This window comes from Bacillus rossius, chromosome 11 (genome assembly GCF_032445375.1).
Source record: "Bacillus rossius redtenbacheri isolate Brsri chromosome 11, Brsri_v3, whole genome shotgun sequence".
Lineage (NCBI taxonomy): Eukaryota > Metazoa > Arthropoda > Insecta > Phasmatodea > Bacillidae > Bacillus > Bacillus rossius.
This window is the reverse complement of record NC_086338.1, coordinates 14,665,854-14,688,328: the sequence shown is the minus strand read 5'-3', so window position 1 is coordinate 14,688,328 and position 22,475 is coordinate 14,665,854. Positions and strand designations below refer to the sequence as shown.

At 43.2% G+C, this 22,475-nt stretch overlaps 2 protein-coding genes across 3 annotated transcripts in view; one reads left to right on the top strand and one right to left on the bottom strand.

The window, feature by feature from the left end:
- Positions 1-2,096, top strand: part of LOC134536666 (26S proteasome regulatory subunit 8) — a 45,359-nt gene extending 43,263 nt beyond the window's left edge. Inside the window, exons 7-8 of the mRNA XM_063376496.1 lie at positions 969-1,178; positions 1,732-2,096. Coding sequence (XP_063232566.1) covers positions 969-1,178; positions 1,732-1,872 — 351 coding nt within the window. The 3' untranslated portion in view covers positions 1,873-2,096. The remainder of the gene's footprint in view (positions 1-968; positions 1,179-1,731) is intronic.
- A 3,962-nt stretch (positions 2,097-6,058) lies between these two features.
- LOC134536668 (T-cell acute lymphocytic leukemia protein 2-like) overlaps positions 6,059-22,475 on the bottom strand; it is a 405,752-nt gene continuing 389,335 nt past the window's right edge. For both annotated transcript variants that reach the window (XM_063376498.1, XM_063376499.1), the window contains 3 exons: positions 14,888-15,029; positions 11,872-12,004; positions 6,059-7,380 (listed from right to left, as the gene is read on the bottom strand). In XM_063376498.1, coding sequence (XP_063232568.1) covers positions 7,191-7,380; positions 11,872-12,004; positions 14,888-15,029 — 465 coding nt within the window. In that variant the 3' untranslated portion in view covers positions 6,059-7,190. The remainder of the gene's footprint in view (positions 7,381-11,871; positions 12,005-14,887; positions 15,030-22,475) is intronic.

Here is a 22,475-nt window from a genome sequence, read left to right as displayed (position 1 = left end):
TTCTGTTCCATTTGCAATATTTATACTTTTTTAATTAAATGCATTATAATAATTATTGAAATCTTTATATGAGCTGAAATTATGCATCCTTGTCTAAACTTCAATTCTTTTTAAACATCACATCAGTAGCACCTTTCATTTCAGTAATATCTGCAGTGCAAGTCCAAGGGCACCATCTGCCTGGGCACACATATGTTGTGCAGAGCGTCACAAAAAAAAATCATGCGATGTGATATCTGCTGAAGGTATCTCAGTGGTGTTTGTTTATGAAAAGCATTTATTAAGAATAAGTTGATTGCGGATGAGAAGTTATATTTCCATAATTCATTTTTAAGCTGTATTTTTAAAATAGTGAAAATGGCTAAAACACATGTTTTCAGAATATTTTTAAAGATGAAACTCCCGGTACAGATTCTTGAAAACACTTGAAACATTTTCAATACACATTTATTTTCATTTCTCCATCATATAAGGTTATGGTTACCGCTCGAATCTCAAAGTTTCCCTATGCCTTGCACTTGGAGGCAATACAGTTGTAGAAGCACCAGAGAGTGTCGCTTTTACCATCCCACCTCGCTGACACAACTCCCCCCCTGACTAGGGCTGGTATTCACCAAATAACTCAAATGTTAAAAGTTATTATTCAAGCCAAATCATGTGATCAAATATAATTTTGGTTAGTGGAATTGCATGAAGTCGGTTCAGTATGTATGCAAGGCTGGATGCTTAGTGAGACTGGTTGCCTTAAGTGAGGAGGAGATTTGTCGTTGTTGGCCAACCGGAAGGATGGACGAGGAAAGACGAGTTACTTAAACAGGATGGGCAAAAAAAACCTACGCAATCATTGTGTAGCTTCTCTCGTTAAGACTTTCCAACTGAAACATTTACAGTGCCGGAGGATCATCTCAACATCAAGTAAACCTTGTTTGTTATTATAGAGGGAAGAGTGATTGTGTTGCCTTTTGAAGGTGATCATGGCAACGAACAGAATAGACATTCTGGACCCTGCGTTGCTGCGCCCTGGACGTATCGATCGCAAGATAGAGTTCCCGCCACCAAACGAGGAGGCTCGACTGGACATCCTGAAGATCCACTCGCGCAAGATGAACCTGACGCGCGGCATCAACCTTCGCAAGATAGCCGAGCTGATGCCCGGAGCATCCGGCGCCGAGGTCAAGGTATCTAGACACGCACCTGGACAGGTCCGTGTGCTTGTTGCACACACCTGCAATAACTGTCCTGTTGCTGCACCAGTGTTTAAACTTCCCACCTACTTCTCCATGCGTATATTGAAGAGCATTTCAGTTCCTATGTATACTTAATATCCCCCATGTTCTAATTAGTCTTGCATATATAGTGCCGGTCACTTCAGTTTTTGTTGGCACGTGCTTCTATGTTTAACAAAGTGGCACCGGTGTTGTTCATTTAGTTATGACATAATTTTATATATATATATACATATATATACATACATAGACACACACACACACACAGTGCATTAATCATATTTTTAAATGTTTACACAATTGCTTTGAAGTTTGTGAAATTTGACATTTCGTATAGCAGCTATGTTGAAATAATGTGAAGGCTGAATAGCACCGAGTTGCCACCCTGCTTCACTCTGAGATGCTGTCGTGACGCAGTTACGTGGACATGCCGTGCTGTTCCGTGGTTGACGGCACGGAGGCTGGGGCAGTGCTGCGAGACATGTGTTGTGTTTGGTCTGTGCAGGGAGTGTGCACGGAGGCCGGAATGTACGCTCTGAGGGAGCGCAGAGTTCACGTGACTCAGGAGGATTTCGAGATGGCTGTAGCCAAGGTCATGCAGAAAGATTCTGAGAAGAACATGTCTATTAAGAAACTCTGGAAGTGAATGCATTTTGCCACAAAAATTTTCACTAACAAAATTTGTACTGAAATATAAAGTTAATAATTTACAAGTTAAGCTTTTAACATGTAACTTATTTGATTCTTCTAGTATTTTGTTTTAAACAGCAAATAAATTACATTTCATTCTATCTTAATTTTAAAAAAACCTGTTCCTCATAGATGTTGTGTGTAACATATATGATTAAAAGTTAATGAAAAAATTGTCCAACCTGTTTTTTGTTCTTTAGAAGTTGGTTTAGTTAGTTCCTTTATGACTAGGTACTAAGAGCTTCGATGATTTTTATGTAAAAAAAAATTGTTCTCAAGGTAGATATCAGTATCCTATGTAACACACAAAAAATCTTAATATTTTCAATGTAAAGGTCACTCCATATATATATATATATATATCTGTCTTCAGTAGACTTCCATAGATACAAGTGAAGTCTTTGTTCTCTGTCTGAGCTTATTGGTGTGGTAAGAAATAGGGCATTGGTGTGAACCCTCTGTCCTCTTTTTGTCTGCTTTCTGTGCTACTTTATTACTTTAGAAAGGAGTGATGCGGCATTTTTACACCCACTGCTCTCTTAATTCCCCCCCCCCTCCCTTTTCTTTGCTATGACCCCACCTTCTAAAAAAAAGAAGGATTCAACACATTTTTTTATTCCCATGTGTGTATAACTTCTCAGCTTTTGTATTCTTTTACTTGTCCCCTTCCCAAATAGAAAAAAGGCAGCAAGCTACCTTTTTTTGTCAGTCCTTCTATAAAAACTAGCAGCAGCACGTTGTAGTCAGTGAGAAACTTGTGTGGAGCTGGAGGAACGTAAAAGCTGCACTTCAAAACACCAACGATGGCTGCAGTTTCGTCGTGGAATATTGCATTTGAAAGCTGGTAAATGTCATGTAAAACACAATAATGTACAGTCACACCTTAAACACCCGTCGGAATAGACACATGAAGATCGAGTACAGTGCCAGTTCACTGACATTTAAAACAATGAGCGTAAGGGAGAACCATCAACACCGCTACGTGACCGCACGCACTTGTAGAATTCACACACACTAAATCCGTCTCGTTTATGTTTATATTTTCCCCCTCTTCCAGCCGAATGTTAGCCCAGTAAGTCGCATCACTTGCTGGCGCCTGTCTGGCGGATGGCAGACATAGCACGACGACGTCATTCATAGTGCTTTACACGCACTGCTGAGATATTAATTACCAATGACATATAATAAACTAATGCAGGAAAGTTATTTATGCACATACTCAATGACACACTGCAATATGAAAATTTTATTTATTTACCCAAAATGAAAAACTTGCATAAGGATTGCACTAACACTTTGTGTGTGTTTATCACATGTCGTAACTGGTTCTGACAGTTTATGATAAAACTGCCTACTCCTCTATAGTGACAGATTTTAGGTAGCAATGAAAATATTGTTGCCACAGAAATCTGGGATACAGTTGAAATTGCTGGTTCTGGATACTGCAGTGACCTTTTTATTTGCAAAGGGCCACGTGCATTAATCAAGCCATGTTCTGGTGTTATTTCTGTTGCACTCCATATTCCTATCATGGAATTGTAAGTCTTCCTCACAAGAATAATTTTGTAAGGGAATGAAATCATTTTCAGCAGCATTTCTGACATCTTGCACTACAAAGTTTCGAAGTGTGTCTAGGGCACCTACACAATCATCTTCACAATTTGAAGAAACATAATGGGCAGAATTGAAGTGGTTTATGAGGATTGGTTTAAATGATAATGCAAAAGATGTACAACTGGGATTAACATTTTTAATGCCATGTGCTCTGATGGACCCTACAAAATTCTCTACAGTGCCTTGATTAAATAATTTTTTAGGTAAATATGTTAATTTTCCAGAAACACCCATTTTCTTATACAAAGTCATTTGTCTAGGGTAGTGATGAAGTTTTTAATATATGTAGTGTACATTACACTGCTTATTATCTCGTTGCAGAAAGTTATTGTCCTTAAAATGTTTACACAATTCCTCCACAGTTGAATGTGACATGAAGTTTTAGTGATGGCTGTTTTATATATCTTGCCTGTTTTGTTGTACAATGACAAACCATTCAAGCTATCGAACAACTCATCAGAAAAAGTAAAAGGTCTGAAGTTTGTGTCCCTTCAGCATCAATGTCAGGCATTTCTAAAACCTCTGCAAAACAAAAATTCAAACATATAAGTACTGCATGATCCAAAAATATGATGAAAAGTTTATTGACATTTGGTAATTTAAAAGAAACGCAGTAGCAAAATCAGTTGAAATTAGTAATATGAAAAAATACACATTAAGATAGATTAACTAAATGCCAAGGACTGCCAAAAAGGTTCAAGGTAGTATTAGAGAGGTGACACCGGGCCAGGGAAATATCTAGGGAGTTCTTGATCTGCAACACCCATGGGTGGCTTGCGAGGATGTTGCCATGGATAAACTGTAACTTGTGAGAAATTGCAGAATTAGGGATGAATGTCCACCAGGCATCCATGATCTCTAGGGCCTTAGTCTGTAGTACCCCTTCCAGCCAACTCTGGTATGCCTGTAGTTTATCCCCGCATGAAGCTACTCCGGTTCGTGTGATAGCATCTGTTTGATGGGCCCGGTGAATGACATGGAAGAGGTCGGTCAGGGTGTTGGGACTGTCTGGGTCGGGTATTATGGCTGACTTGGTGATGGCATATAGGGTGGCTGTAGTACTATGCCCTGGTAGGGTCAGGGGATTTCCCTACGGTGGCAGCAAGTTGTCCTGGATACCCTTGTCCTGGTAGGAGTCTTTGGGGTCAGGGTGATGCGAAAACTCGTCTGCCAACTGGTTCTCTCATTCAGGTACATGTTCCACATAAATGTAGAATTTCTGGAGCATGAGGGCCTACCTTGTTGTGAACTTTGACTTGCACCATTTCACAGAGTCCGACCACTCTAGGCACTAATTGTCCTTGCTAAAAGTGAAGGCCTTAAATTTGAGGTGGTGCCGGTACCACTGCACTGCCCACATGACTGCTAAACACTCCTGCTGGTTTACATGGTACCTGCATTCAGCGGGCCCGAATTTTGCGCTAGAGTACTCGATAAGTCACTCTGCCCCTTCTCCCAGCTGGTACAGGACCAGTCCCATGCCCTTCTGGCTGGCATCGGTCTGGAGGTTTTTGGGATCCTCGGCTTTCAACCGAGCCAGCATTTGGCACTCTCGGAACATAACGTTTCACATCACTGAGGGCGCTGTCTGCCTTTCTTGTCCATTTGAACTTATATTTCGGGGATAACCGATCTTTCATCAACATGGTCATACTGGCGAAGTGTGGGATAAAGTTTCAGAGCCAATTTAGTAACACCTGCTGCCACTGCAGCTCTTTGTGTGTTTGAGGAGCAGGTTAGGATTAAATCAGGTCCAGTTGGCCGGGAAGAAGTGTTTTGCCATCTGCACTAACCACATGGCTCAGGAACTACAGCTTCTCCAACCCGATATGATCGTTGTTGGGTGCGCACTTCAACTCTTGTCTGGCGAGCTGCTCGAGGACAATGTTGCGCATGGTCCTCCGACATATATGTAGTCAAGGTAGGCCGTGAAAATTTTGCTCACGAACCAGTCTAATACATGGACTATCATGGCCTGGAAGGTAGGGGGGACCATCCATCTTCCCGAATGGCATGGCACAGAATTGGAATTTACGGCTGTCATTTTGAGTTGACCTCTGGGTGGATAGGCACCTACCAGTAGCCCGATTATAGGTCCATGGATGAAATAAATGGGCATCGCCCAGCTCTGCCATGGCATCGATGATGTTGTTGAGTGTTGGGGATGTGGAGATGATGACTGAGTTAACAGACTTTAAGTTTACACAAAATCGGAGTGACCCATCCTTCTTCTTAGCCATTACCACCAGACAGTTGTACGGAAACTCGTTTGGCACCATCCCACAGCATTTCGGCAATTTGGGATTGGATGGCGTCTCGTTCCCTAGGTCCAAAAACTATTGCCTTCATAGATCGGGGCTCATGTGGTCGGGTGGGGTTGGTGTGTTAAGTTACTGTGGTGTGATGCAGCATGTCCATTGCTGCTAAAACCTGCGGCTGCTGTGCCAAACAGTTCTAAGAATACACATTTGAAATTTTTTATGAAGGGGTTGGGTTAATTCCTGTATTAGGTTATAGAATTTCCAAAATTAACAACAAATGTTAAGTTTTTATTCATATTAGTACATAGTAAAAATACATATCAATAAAGGTTAAAGAAACCTGTAGTTTTTAAGGTAACTGTTAATAAATGTTTTGACAGTGTCCCTATTACATTACTGTTTTGGTTAGCTGCACAAATAAGCACACAGGTGAGTACAGGACATATTGTGATGGCTTCCTTAGGGTGGAGCTGGTGCAGCATCTATCACTAGAATGAAAACGAGGGTGTCACGAGGTCGTATGTACGAGCGAGTGGAGGTAAAGCGCTCAGTAGCAGCCAACTGGCAGGTAACAGTTGGACGGTGGCAAGGCACTCGGTAGCAGCCAGACAACAGTTTGGCAGTCAAGCAGGTGTAAGGTACTCAGTAGCAGCCAGCCAGCAGCTGGCAGTCAAGCAGGTGTAAGGTGCTCAGTAGCAGCCAGTTTGAAGCTGGCAGTCGGGTGGGGATAAGGCACTCAGTAGCAGCCAGTTGGCAGCTGGCAGTCGGGTAGGGATAAGGCACTCAGTAGTAGCCAGTTGGCAGCTGGCAGTCGGACGGGGGAATGAGGCTCAGTAGCTGGCAGTAGAGCAGTGGCAAGACGTTCAGTAGCTAGCAGCTGGCAGTCGGGCATTGGCAAGGCATTCAGTAGCAGCCAGCCAACATTTGGCAGTCAAGCAGGCATGTATAAGGTGTTCATTAGCAGCCAGCCAGCAGATGGCAGTGAAGCAGGTGTAAAGCACTCAGTAGCAGCCAGCCAGCAGCTGGTACTTGATCAGGTGTAAGGCACTCAGTAGTAGCCAGTTGGCAGCTGGCAGTCGGACAGGGGAATGGCGCTCAGTAGCTGGCAGTCGGGTGGTGGCAAGACGTTCAGTAGTTAGCAGCTGGCAGTCGGGCGGTGGCAAGATGTTCAGTAGTAGCCAGTCGGCAGCTGGCAGTGAAGCAGGTGTAAGGCACTCAGTAGCAGCCAGCCAGCAGCTGGTACTTGATCAGGTAGTGTAAGGCATTCAGTAGTAGCCATCTGGCAGCTGGCAGTCGAGTGGTGGCAAGATGTTCAGTAGCTAGCAGCTGGCAGTCGGATGGTGGCAAGGCACTCAGTAGCAGCCAGCCAGCAGCTGGCAGTCCATGAGGTGTAAGGTGCTCAGTAGTAGCCAGTCGGCAGCTGGCAGTCGGGTGGTGGTGGGGGCCCCCAGTATTCCGGCAGTAATGGCTCTTGGTAGGGGTAATGCAACGCCCCACAGTACTGCTGCTCAACCACTGGTAAGCCCCAGTTGTGTCCTGTCCCTGGCTCCAGCACCGCCTGCAGGTGCCTGATGTAGCGGATAGCCATCCTGTCAACAACACACAACACACTCGCTTATAGCCCTGCCTAATTGGTAGTCTCACTGTCGAGAGAAATTAAGATTTACACTTATAGATACCTATTATTAATGTATATTAAACCCAATTCCCCAATTCCATTCAAAGTATTTAAGAGTTGAGAAATTAAGCATTTCAAACATTATTGTTTACTAAAATTGTAGTGAAGGTATTAATTAGTGCTGTTAGTTATTGAACAGGAATTCATCCAATTGCATATAAAAACTATTAACTCTGAATCTGTGACCATGAAGATTAAAGACAAGTTATTGAAGTGAAATTTCTTTGAGCACAATGGCAGCAAAATTTCAAAACCGAATTTTAATGATGTGTTCGTGTAAAATTGTTGTGAAATATGATGGAATACTGGTTGTGGACAGTACAGAGAATTTGTCGGGCTCATTTCCCTTGAGCAGGCTCACGTGGTGGTATGCGGCTCAGGTTAAACCCTGTATACTGAAGTGATAGGCGGGTCGCGGTGGTAGGAACTGGCCTGCGTCTGACGCTATTCGACTTGCTGGCATATAGTAAGGAAGTGTTGGGCAGAGGGCAACACAGTGGTGTTTAAGCGTTTCGTTGTGCGCCGCGCTACGGTTGTGTTTTTTCAAGTATGTAAAATTTAAATTACATACATTAGTGGCAGCACATACTCTGTGGTGAGTGTACAAATAAGCTGGCCATAAAAGTATTATTTCTACAACCATCGCATTCGCAACGATGAGATGATTAATTTGATATATCCCAGACTATGGATACAAACATTATAAATGATTATCTTTAAGAAAAGATGGTGGTCATAAACAAAATGACTGTGGATTTTTTGTGGATTGAGTGTGTATTTTGTGGATTTTTTGGTCTATAAGGTTAGAAAATATAAACACATCCTTACATACTCTGGCGCACTTTAGGAACCGACACTCTATGGTGATATCCATCAGATGAAATCAAGATGGTGGACTCTACTAAACAAGATGGCTGCCTCCAGCATATGATTCCTGTATACTTTTATTACATTATTATTTATTTTGATAATAAAATTATTTTTAACTGGTGGACCTAGGAAAAATGTAATGCATATGAGTGGGGTGTTAGATGATGTAACGAAAAGGGCAACGCACAGAAGTGTGACATTCGATTTAAAATGGGCCTAAAGTTATATAAAACAAAATGGCGGACATTATATAATTCAAAAAAAGATGTCTTTGAGCATAATGAGGCCTTTTGAGGTGTTTTTGCCACCAGAAGTGATGTAATCCAAGATGGCCACCGTGGATCCCTAAATACGAGCCTGAATAAATTGACTAAATGACAGGTTAGACTAGCACTATACAAAATAAGAGAATAGACCCTCTTTGGGGAGCTCACGATCCCCCTGGGGAGCTTGCACCTCTGGATATTTTTCAAGGGGGGGAAAAAGAGTATTTTCTCGAAAAGGGAACTTTTTTTCGAAAAGGGAAATTTTCCCTCGAAAAAGGGAAAATTTTGTGAAAAATGAGGTGTTTTTGTCGCCGGAATTGACATAATCCAAGATGATGGCCACGAATCCCTGAATCCCAACCCGGGACCCGATGCCCCAGAACCTACTATATTTACCTACTGACCCTAAGTGAATTTAAATAATTTTAAAGAACTATGATTATTGAAATAGGTATATGGAATAGGAAAACTTGAATCATAAACCCCCCAGTAATCGTATCTAGTTGTATTAGGAGAAATATTTTTGTGTTCAACGAATGTTTTTGTAATATTAATTTCGAAGCAAATAACCCTGAGACACTAGCAGATATGGATGTGTTGATTTTTCTCCATATTCAGTCTGGATAACTCTTGCTGTTTATAATTTGTATCCACCATTTGCAATGTTTCCCAGGAAGAAAAATTATCTTAGTGCTTATGCTGTGTTGTTCTTGGATTACGTGGTTCTTAATGAACATTAAAACAGTTGAGATTCTTAAATAATATTTTTTATCCTTGATTGTGTTTTTATTGATAGTGCATTAAAAGTATTTATGCATGTTCTGTATGTCTTATTGTGCTGAAATTGTCTTCGAATAGTAGCCTCTTTGTATACTGCATTGACTATATGTGTATGTCATTGATAAGCAAAGTCCCCAAATATATAAAATAATATATTTTGAAACCTAACCAGCCTGTATATTATATTATACCATTCAGTATTGCTTACAGATATTATCAGTAATTTATGTTTCTCTAATTATCAATTCAGTATATATATTTTAGTAATTTACCATTCAACTTTATAAGTATTTTACTGCAAGTAACTATAACATTTAGCATGTTTATATTCAGTAACAGTAAGAAATTTGTTTATCATTTTACCACTGTCAAATCTCAGAATAACATTTATACTTATTCATTAAGGCATCCAATGTTGGACTCAATGTATAATTGACGTCGTCCGACCGAAGACCACCCTAAAGCCCGACCTGCAACCGCCAGTATTCAACCCCGCTAACGGAACGCACCCCTATCCATGGGCCACCCGAGTCAGGTGAACACCGGAACGAAAGGTAGAATTAAAGAACGTGCCCCAATCAGACACCGCGGTTCCTGTACGTTATAAATTTAACGTAAATTAATGATAACATCACTTTTCATTTTAAAAAAAAAACGTACAAGGGAAGTGCGACGTAGGGGTGCCCGGGTCACTCACGTGTGGATTTTTATTAATACATTTATGAGTGCTCCCCTTGCGGACTTCAGCCTAAATTAAATAAAGTAGTGTGTGACTTAATTATAACCTCCCAAATTTTTGTGTATCATTCGCCACTGGAGTAGTCAACAAGTGACGAACAGTCTCCAGTGTGACTCACATTATTCAAAATTAATTAATGTAAACTTGTTGAATCCAATTCCTAAAACGTTTCTGTGTATTAGATTAATTCTTATTATTTTTTGTATGACTTTAGAGCCACTTTCAATCTCTTATTAATTTAATAATTTCCGAATAACGGAAGTTTAGAAACCTTGGCGCGAGAGGACGCGGAGCCCTCCCCTCGCGCCAGGGCCAGACGCCAGTACCGCAGGGTGTCCACAGTTAGTACTTTCGTACTAGATCTAGTACTTTTATTAATTTTTTCGTGGTCTAGTACATTTACGCTCAGATCTAGTACTTTTTTTCTTTAATATAATAATATTACAGTAACTTCAATATGTTTTATTATTAAGCGTAATTATTTTTAAAAACTATGGAATGTATGTGTGTGTGTGTGTGTGTGTGTGTGGTGTGATGTTTAAGTTCAAGCATTGCAATGTCATAATAACTTCCTAAATTGTTAAAACGATAACAAATTATAATTTAGTACTTTTTGTTCAAATCTAGTACTTTTTTCTCGCCTAAGTTGGTACGAAATATGTTTTCCTTGTGGACACCCTGCAGTACCGAGCGACTCGCGGACCGGGACGGACGTGCGTCCCACGGGGAGCCTTCAACCATTGTCTACACAGATTTCATTCTGGTAGTTATAGTCACACTTCAAATCATTTTTTAACTAACTCCCCGTGTGCGCCCGGTCCTTTTACGGTGTAGGGCTTATCCCAGCCGCTTTAACGTAAACCCCCTGCACAACGTATTACGCGGGGCAGTGCAGCATACGGCGAGGGCCGACTCCCGCAATCACAGACTTTCAGTCAACTGCCGCAGTGCACAGGCACCGGCCACAGCGACTTAAAGACTTTTAACGAATTTCATAGCGAGCCGCGGTCCACAGGTGGGCCCGAGCGTCGCCGTTCGCAATTTACGGGATTGGCCGACTCCAATCAAACTCCTCCCCTCAACCTCGACTGGCGTGAGGACCTAATATTAGTGACGGCGCGTCTGAGCGCCCAGTGTCAACTTAGTGTAATTTGTGTAGGGAAAATTAGTATGAATAGTGTAACTGTAACTGCAAGTGTAACTGCCGAATTCAATTAAACGTCCACTCCGCACACTCCGTGCGCGACGTGTATACGACAGTGCCAAAACCAGACTCGTGTATGTTATTTTGTGAACCTCCCCAATCCAGTAAGGGATCAGCGTGCTATGCTGTGTAGGGCCAGTAGTGTATCAATAACCAGGGATCCCTCCCACCACGACCACCGCCGCCGTTCCTAGCGGGCCACGCAGGGGCATTCGCATCCAACAACCCACCTCGTGGTTAACCACCGAGCTAGCCTTGTGCCCTCCCGGACACATTTTCAGTAAAAACCAGCCTTCCCGCTAGGAACTACGCCGGATCTCGAACACGAGAACCCGGACGACGGCATAATATATTTATTTGATGAGTTACACATTGAAAATCATAATCAAGAAATAACTGTTAGTCTGCCAAAATGTGTATGTATGCTTGAAAATGTAAGATATTTATGTTTTTTGGTTTGAGAAAAATAAAGAAGAAAATGTTATAAACCATGCGGTTATTCACGCGGACACAAAACCGGTGGCACGGCAGTGAAGGACGCACCTCAGGGACTCTATCTTGGAGAGCTTCTTGCCCGGGGGCTTGCACAGGGGCAGCTTCTCCCTCAGCAGGTCGAAGGCCCGGTTCATGTCCCTCATCCTCGTTCTCTCGCGGTCGCACGCCGACTTCTTGTAGTCTGCAGCACACGCGGCTCTCACTGGCAATACACACAACTGCAACATCGCTGACAAAATATTACAAATTATATCTAATTAATTGTTACAATTTAAAACTCTCAGTAAGCATCTGGTATAAGTCACAGAACCTAATATGGATGCTGGTTAGATGACTGTAACATTATCGAAAGAACATCGCTGTAGATACTGCAGCAAGGATTTTCCTTGAGAAATAAAAGATAAATGTCACGAGAGTACCGAGTGTATTTTGGGTCCTTGTTAAAAGCCATTTAGTTGCAGTCTGTGTCCGAAATCCTTTGGTCGAAGATATTTCTTGAATAAACATTGCAAGATATGTACAACTAAGATGACTTAAAGATAACGAGAGCGGGTCTACAACACCAAGGAAGTGGAATGACGGCAAAATATGAGACGACTATAATGATCACGAAGAATGTAAAAATGCTAAAGCTAAAAATACTATCCCAAATCTCGCTAATAATTTAAAATTTAAAACAAACGAAGAAAGTAGCATCTTTAGGGGAAATGAAAAGCTATTTACACCAAATTCTAATCACCTCCATGAATTTGTGAACAATAGAGAACTACCTGAAGCTGACATGATTGAGACTGTGATGAAGCGCTGAGACCAAAACATTGGAAACGATGTGTTAAAATAAATTATTCTGATCAAGCTTGCGATGATCACTGGGTCAATGATGAAAGTGACCTTGAGCCTGGTATTAAAACGGAAGACCTCAGAGATCTTAATAATATATATTACAGACATGCAAGGAAGATGATAGCAGCAGAAGAAATTGATTACGCATCATAAGAAAATCCTAACATATTGGTCGATCGTCTGAGACTACTGATAGAATCGATTAGTGGGGAAACTATTCACACCTCAACGAAGTAGCCTTCATACTCAACGAACTGAGGGAAGCTGGCTACATAAAATAATGACTTGTTTTACTTACAATGTGTATAAAATTGAAAAATAAAATAATATTTTGGAGTCCAAAATGTATTGCTTTATTCTTCGTAATCTGATTTCTAACTAAGGCTGATTTCTCGTAATACAACTTCTAACTTAAAGATGTAAAAATCATCACCGATGACTAAATAAAATGAATAGTAATAATAAAGTAATTCCAGCAATCGGGCCAAGTTAGATCGAAATGAATTTCAAATTAGTTGGAGCCAAATGTAGTTGGAGCATTTGGAGAAAATGAAGCTTTGGAAAACCTTGGAGCACTTGGAGCACTTGAATTGATTGGAGCGTTGGAGCATTAAGTTAAGTTCACTTCTGTAGATGAAATATCTGGGTATGGAATCCATGCACAAGAGTATTTCCAGAAAAAAACAAAAAAAAACAGAGAAAGGCATGGGAATGTAGCCAACACTTTCTGGAACTTGAAAATACGAGAATAAAATTTAATTCTTGCTCAAAAAGCGAAGCAGAAACCTTGGTCCCAGAATCTTCATTCATTAGCATAACATAGGATCGTATCGTCCATGCTCTGAAAGGTGATCAGTATAACAGGCTGGAACAGAGATACCTAAGAGGAAAATTTCCAAAGCTAGATTGGGCAAGAAACCCAAAAGATCAAAATTTCGAAAAGGTCCAAAAATTAACTATATGAAGATTTAACAACTTGAGCAATACAGCTCTGATTTGTTCAAGATAAGTACAATATATTTTTTGAATGCGATGTTAAAAAATATTTTAATTAATATAAGCACTCAAAATTTAAATAATAAAAAATATATTAAATATTAATAAATTATATTATAAATTTAGATGTACAACTATGTAAACTTGCCAACTTTCGACATTCACATTCCAGTAGAAATATTATAATGGTTAATTTAAGCGGAAAACAGACACGACAATTTGGTTACTCTATGATTAAACCTGACAACTTACTAAATATTGTACAATTTATATTATCTACCGAAGTCAAAATATTTCATATACCCTTATACAATATATAGCTATTAACTGACCTGAGAAATCTGCATTGTAAATTGCATAGTTTACCACATCTTCTAATAGAAATTTACACAATATCGCACTCATTATCAGTACATATAGAACTTAACACAACATTGTACCAATCATCAGTTCATTTCATAAATTTATTTACAACACTTAAACTAGTTATTTTTTCTCAAGGAAAATGCTTTAGCGATGCTGCAGTTCTTTTCTTATCTCTTTATATAAATTTATCAGAAAATTTCTGATCATAGCGAAAAGGTTTTCAAGCTCCATAAGGTAAGTGCGATTTAATATAAAAATTATAAAAATTGTATTTAAATATTTTTTTCTTAAATTAAAATTTTTCCTAATTTTTGGGATAGTAATTATTGAGTTTCAAGATGGCGAACATGTCATAATGACAGAAAGGTGCCTATTTATTATATATTTTTTTTATAAATTTTAAACTTTTTACCAAATTTTTTTGATAGTAATTACTAATTTTCAAGATTCCGGTCGTAACAATAATTGCAATTATGATGTCACAATTCAACATGATGGTCTCCAGCAGGCATCAAAATGAATGACATAACCTCGGCGGCTTGGGGCGACTAGCTGATGAGGAATTTATGTATTTTTGTAGGATTTTCATTTTTTAAAAGGCAAAAATATTTTTTAGGTTTTCCGAATTCCTATTTTAAAAAAATAAATTATTTGGAGGAATTTAATTCCTAAAAACTTGTAATTTGGGCGATTTAAGGCAATTTTTGAGTCATATTTGGGCATTTTTGGAAAATTTTCAAGTCCAGGTCATGCAAGATGGCCGCCGGGACGTCACAATACTTCAGTAGCTATGTACCACTGCGACGTCCTGCAGGCAGTGAGAGGTGTCGCGAGGCGCACGTGGAGCAGGAACACGCACCTCTCTCGGAGCGGGAGCCGGCCGTCCAGGCGTCGTTCCTGCAGGGCGTGATGGCGACCACATGCGCGTCCAGCGACACCTGGCGACCCGCCACCTCCTCGCGGGGCGCGCTGAAGGGTCCCGCCAGCTGCCCCCCGGACATCTGCAACCAGGGTCCCCGCCCGCGCCCTGGAAGCCTCCTCGGCGGAGCCGCCACGCTCGATACTGCACCATTGTAAACAAGTGAATAATCGATACCCACGTGTTGTCCCCACATGGGTTAGGGTTGTCTTGAATGAAACGAGAAGAAGCCGCTGGCTACCTTCCAGGCCGGCCTGTGGCATGAACGATACACCAGAATGTAAGTGATAGTACCCATAGTACTCACACACCGAGGCAGTGTCTACCACACTACCCATGTAAGATTCCTTGTTCTAAAAATGGCTAGCCTGCTAAGCTTGGAATCGAATCTGAGTCCACAGCTGTGCTGTACCAGCGACCAACTGCTGAGCTAACAGAGCAGGATCGTGGTCTTTGTACACTCCAACGAGGAAGTCCTATCTATACTAAAATTATAAAGCTGAAGAGTTTGTTTGTTTGTTTGTTTGAACGCGCTAATCTCAGGAACCACTCACTGGTCCGATTTGAAAAATTATTTCAGTGTTGGATAGTACATTTATTGAGGAAGGCTATAGGCTATATTATATTATCAATATTATTAAGGATCCTTACTAAAAGTCCAATTTAGAATCAAATGCGTTGGAGGGGGTTAGATACAACATGCAGTACACGTACGAAGTGTGTGTTGACAATGCCGCAGGCGCTAGAAGTTTATTTCCTATTGCCTATTAACATTGTTGCCACGCACTAGATGCCTTATCATTCTTAATTTTCCCATACAAGTAAAAAAACACCCGTGTGATATTAAGAACGAAGCAATCAGTACCCTCATAAGAGTTCAATTAATATTTAAATACTTTTTATCACTTTAAATCGCAAACCTAAACTATTGTTTTTTTTTTCCTTTCTCTGTGTATAATTTGTTTTTTTATTGCCCTTTTTTTCAAGCATATATATTTTACAGACTTGAAACTTCACAGTAATGTTCCTTATGTTACGCAGGATGACATTTTCCGAAAATTAGATCCCATGGGTGGTTAAAACCAGGCAACAGTGGGTACTTGGTCTGCGTGAGAACAGGATTTTGCATTGTTCATGCCTTCTGCGTCTCCATGGCAACGGGCATCGCGCGGCAGTGGCGTACCCACAAGGAGGGGCATGTATAATGAGCGGCGCAAGAGTGATCTGCCTGTAGACTGCCGTAGCGAACTACGGGTACATCAGTTGTACGTTGCGTACACGAGTCGGGAAACCATAGGTGTAATTCATTTTCTCTCCGGTACATTATACAGCATTGTAATAAATTTTCACTGAATTTTTTTATTTACCATTACTGTAAATGGGAGATATGGCTTAACTTTTTTTCCCATTGTTATAGCCGCGCGAAGCCGGGTCGGACAGCTAGTTACTGCATAAGAAAGGTTTCTTGCGAATCTTGAATATTTTAATCAGCCTTAGAAAAAATTATCCATAATTTTGAATAAATAAACATTGTAGTTTTCTGGTTGCATATTGGAATCGGAACTATTGTAATAATTGCTAAAAGTAGTTTACAAAATATTTACATTTGCGCATTATTAATGCATAGTTACAAAATATATTACCAAGATCCAAGTAAATTCTGACCTACAGCAAAATATACACAAAGAAAATTTACAAAGGAGCTACTCAAAATATTCTATAGTGTTATTTGGCTAACTAGAAAATGTGTTAAGTTATTTGGTGAAATTCCTGAATTAATTAAGAAATAATAATTGTTTAAATTACATAAATGTAGTTATTTATAGTGTAAAAAAGTAACCCATTAACACATTTAGTAAATCTTTAAAATTGATTTTAAAAAAATACGCTAAAATAGGTGGAAAAAACATTTTAAACCAAAATTAGGTCAACACTTTTATATGAAAATGGAACAATTGTCACTAACCATAGTTTTAAAAGTATACAATATAATATACTACTGCTAATAAAACATTAAACATTAAATATATAAAATAAAATCAACCAAATGAATTGCCAACTTATTTGAATAAATTAAATAAAAATGATCGAGCAACATTTTTTATAAAGTTAACATTAAAGAAACATTAATAAATACCAAACATATTTGTCTACAAAGTTAATTTGATGGTACTAAAAAATATTTATAATAACTTAATTAAATAAATACAAATTTTATATTTTCAAAAAACCTGAAAATTATCGAAATAAGGTATAAAAAATAACACATATTTAAACTTGTATTTTTTTTACTTTTGAAGGTTTATAGTATAGCGCTAGAGGGCGTGGCCAACAATTTTTCTATTGTTATTACATTTTCGTTTTAAACCAAATATATATTGATTAAATAGGCTAGCAGCCAGTATGTACTATGTAGATACTAATATGTTCGCTGAAGGAGTGTACGACAATGACAACAATCAGGCGAGTGTCGCTGAGGGACTGTACGACAATGACAACTCTCGGGCGAGTGTCGCTCAGGGAGTGTACGACAATGACAACTCTCGGGCGAGTGTCGCTGAGGGAGTGTACGACAATGACAACTCTCGGGCGAGTGTCGCTGAGGGAGTGTACGACAATGACAACTCTCGGGCGAGTGTCGCTGAGGGAGTGTACGACAATGACCACTCTCGGGCGAGTGTCGCTGAGGGAGTGTACAACAATGACAACTCTCGGGCGAGTGTCGCTGAGGGAGTGTACGACAATGACAACTCTCCGGCGTGTGTCGCTCAGGGACTGTACGACAATGACAACTCTCGGGCGAGTGTCGCTGAGGGAGTGTACGACAATGACAACTCTCGGGCGAGTGTCGCTGAGGGAGTGTACGACAATGACAACTCTCGGGCGAGTGTCGCTCAGGGACTGTACGACAATGACAACTCTCGGGCGAGTGTCGCTCAGGGACTGTACGACAATGACAACTCTCGGGCGAGTGTCGCTCAGGAACTGTACGACAATGACAACTCTCGGGCGAGTGTCGCTGAGTGAGTGTACGACAATGACAACTCTCAGGCGAGTGTCGCTCAGGGACTGTACGACAATGACAACTCTCTGGAGAGTGTCGCTCAGGGAGTGTACGACAATGACAACTCTCGGGCGAGTGTCGCTGAGGGAGTGTACGACAATGACAACTCTCGGGCGAGTGTCGCTGAGGGAGTGTACGACAATGACAACTCTCGGGCGAGTGTCGCTGAGGGAGTGTACGACAATGACAACTCTCGGGCGAGTGTCGCTGAGGGAGTGTACGACAATGACAACTCTCGGGCGAGTGTCGCTGAGGGAGTGTACGACAATGACAAATCTCGGGCGAGTGTCGCTGAGGGAGTGTAAGTCAATGACAACTCTCGGGCGAGTGTCGCTCAGGGACTGTACGACAATGACAACTCTCGGGCGAGTGTCGCTCAGGGACTGTACGACAATGACAACTCTCGGGCGAGTGTCGCTGAGGGAGTGTACGACAATGACAACTCTCAGGCGAGTGTCACTGAGGGACTGTACGACAATGACAACTCTCTGGCGAGTGTCACTGAGGGACTGTACGACGATGACAACTCTCGGGCGAGTGTCGCTGAGGGAGTGTACGACAATGACAACTCTCGGGCGAGTGTCGCTGAGGGAGTGTACGACAATGACAACTCTCGGGCGAGTGTCGCTGAGGGAGTGTACGACAATGACAACTCTCGGGCGAGTGTCGCTGAGGGAGTGTACGACAATGACAACTCTTGGGCGAGTGTCGCTGAGGGAGTGTACGACAATGACAACTCTCGAGCGAATGTCGCTGAGGGAGTGTACGACAATGACAACTCTCGAGCGAGTGTCGCTCAGGGACTGTACGACAATGACAACTCTCGGGCGAGTGTCGCTCAGGGACTGTACGACAATGACAACTCTCGGGCGAGTGTCGCTGAGGGACTGTACGACAATGACAACTCTCAGGCAAGTGTCGCTGAGGGACTGTACTACAATGACAACTCTCTGGCGAGTGTCGCTCATGGAGTGTACGACAATGACAACTCTCGGGCGAGTGTCGCTGAGGGAGTGTACGACAATGACAACTATCGGGCGAGTGTCGCTGAGGGAGTGTACGACAATGACAACTCTCGGGCGAGTGTCGCTCAGGGACTGTACGACAATGACAACTCTCGGGCGAGTGTCGCTAAGGGACAGTACGACAATGACAACTCTCGGGCGAATGTCGCTGAGGGAGTGTACGACAATGACAACTCTCAGGCGAGTGTCACTGAGGGACTGTACGACAATGACAACTCTCGGGCGAGTGTCGCTCAGGGACTGTACGACAATAACAACTCTCGGGCGAGTGTCGCTCAGGGACAGTACGACAATGACAACTCTCGGGCGAGTGTCGCTGAGTTAGTGTACGACAATGACAACTCTCAGGCGAGTGTCACTGAGGGATTGTACGACAATGACAACTCTCTGGAGAGTGTCGCTCAGGGAGTGTACGACAATGACAACTCTCGGGCGAGTGTCGCTGAGGGAGTGTATGACAATGACAACTCTCGGGAGAGTGTCGCTGAGGGAATGTACGACAATGACAACTCTCGGGCGAGTGTCGCTGAGGGAGTGTACGACAATGACAACTCTCGGGCGAGTGTCGCTGAGGGAGTGTACGACAATGACAACTTTCGGGCGAGTGTCGCTGAGGGAGTGTACGACAATGACAACTCTCGGGCGAGTGTCGATGAGGGAGTGTACGACAATGACAACTCTCGGGCGAGTGTCGCTGAGGGAGTGTACGACAATGACAACTCTCGGGCAAGTGTCGCTGAGGGAGTGTACGACAATGACAACTCTCAGCCGAGTGTCGCTGAGGGAGTGTACGACAATGACAACTCTCTGGCGAGTGTCACTGAGGGACTGTACGACAATGACAACTCTCGGGCGAGTGTCGCTCAGGGACTGTACGACAATGACAACTCTCGGGCGTGTGTCGCTGAGGGACTGTACGACAATGACAACTCTCAGGCGAGTGTCGCTGAGGGACTGTACGACAATGACAACTCTCTGGCGAGTGTCGCTCATGGAGTGTACGACAATGACAACTCTCGGGCGAGTGTCGCTGAGGGAGTGTACGACAATGACAACTATCGGGCGAGTGTCGCTGAGGGAGTGTACGACAATGACAACTCTCGGGCGATTGTCGCTCAGGGACTGTACGACAATGACAACTCTCGGGCGAGTGTCGCTGAGGGACTGTACGACAATGACAACTCTCCGGCAAATGTCGCTGAGGGAGTGTACGACAATGACAACTCTCAGGCGAGTGTCACTGAGGGACTGTACGACAATGACAACTCTCTGACGAGTGTCGCTAAGGGACTGTACGACAATGACAACTCTCGGGCGAGTGTCGCTCAGGGACTGTACGACAATGACAACCTTCGGGCGAGTGTCGCTGAAGGAGTGTACGACAATGACAACTCTCGGGCGAGTGTCGCTGAGGGAGTGTACGACAATGACAACTCTCGGGCTAGTGTCGCTGAGGGAGTGTACGACATTGAACACTCTCGGGTGAGTGTCGCTGAGGGACTGTACGACAATGACAACTCTCGGGCGAGTGTCGCTGAGGGACTGTACAACAATGACAACTCTCGGGCGAGTGTCGCTGAGGGAGTGTACGACATTGACAACTCTCGGGCGAGTGTCGCTGAGGGAGTGTACGAAAATGACAAATCTCGGGCGAGTGTCGCTGAGGGAGTGTACGACAATGACAACTCTCGGGCGAGTGTCGCTGAGGGAGTGTACGACAATGACAACTCTCGGGCGAGTTTCGCTGAGGGAATGTACGACAATAACAACTCTCGGGCGAGTGTCGCTGAGGGAGTGTACGACAATGACAACTCTCGGGCGAGTGTCGCTCAGGGACTGTACGACAATGACAACTCTCGGGCGAGTGTCGCTCAGGGACAGTACGACAATGACAACTCTCGGTCGAGTGTCGCTGAGTTAGTGTACGACAATGACAACTATCAGGCGAGTGTCACTGAGGGATTGTACGACAATGACAACTCTCTGGAGAGTGTCGCTCAGGGAGTGTACGACAATGACAACTCTCGGGCGAGTGTCGCTGAGGAAGTGTATGACAATGACAACTCTCGGGAGAGTGTCGCTGAGGGAGTGTACGTCAATGACAACTCTCGGGCGAGTGTCGCTGAGGGAGTGTACGACAATGACAACTCTCGGGCGAGTGTCGCTGAGGGAGTGTACGACAATGACAACTTTCGGACGAGTGTCGCTGAGGGAGTGTACGACAATGACAACTCTCGGGCGAGTGTCGCTGAGGGAGTGTACGACAATGACAACTCTCGGGCGAGTGTCGCTGAGGGAGTGTATGACAATGACAACTCAAGGGCGAGTGTCGTTGAGGGAGTGTACGACAATAACAACTCTCGGGCGAGTGTCGCTGAGGGAGTGTACGACAATGACAACTCTCGGGCGAGTGTCGCTGAGGGAGTGTACGACAATGACAACTCTCGGGCGAGTGTCGCTCAGGGACTGTACGACAATGAAAACTCTTGGGCGAGTGTCGCTCAGGGACTGTACGACAATGACAAATCTCGGGCGAGTGTCGCTGAGGGAGTGTACGACAATGACAACTCTCAGGCGAGTGTCGCTGAGGGAGTGTACGACAATGACAACTCTCTGGCGAGTGTCACTGAGGGAGTGTACGACAATGACAACTCTCTGGCGAGTGTCGCTGAGGGAGTGTACGACAATGACAACTCTCGGGCGAGTGGCGCTGAGGGAGTGTACGACAATGACAACTCTCGGGCGAGTGTCGCTGAGGGAGTGTACGACAATGACAACTCTCGGGCGAGTGTCGCTGAGGGAGTGTACGACAATGACAACTCTCGGGCGAGTGTCGCTGAGGGAGTGTACGACAATGACAACTCTCGGGCGAGTGTCGCTGAGGGAGTGTACGACAAAGACAACTCTCGGGCGAGTGTCGCTGAGGGAGTGTACGACAATGACAACTCTCGGGCGAGTGTCGCTCAGGGACTGTACGACAATGACAACTCTCGGGCGAGTGTCGCTGAGGGAGTGTACGACAATGACAACTCTCAGGCGAGTGTCGCTGTGGGACTGTACGACAATGACAACTCTCTGGCAAGTGTCGCTCAGGAAGTGTACGACAATGACAACTCTCGGGCAAGTGTCGCTGAGGGAGTGTACGACAATGACAACTCTCGGGCGAGTGTCGCTGAGGGAGTGTACGACAATGACAACTCTCGGGCGAGTGTCGCTGAGGGAGTGTACGACAATGACAACTCTCGGGCGAGTGTCGCTGAGGGAGTGTACGACAATGACAACTCTCGGGCGAGTTTCGATGAGGGAGTGTACGACAATGACAACTCTCGGGCGAATGTCGCTGAGGGAGTGTACGACAATGACAACTCTCTGGCGAGTGTCGCTCAGGGACTGTACGACAATGACAACTCTCTGGCGAGTGTCGCTCAGGGACTGTACG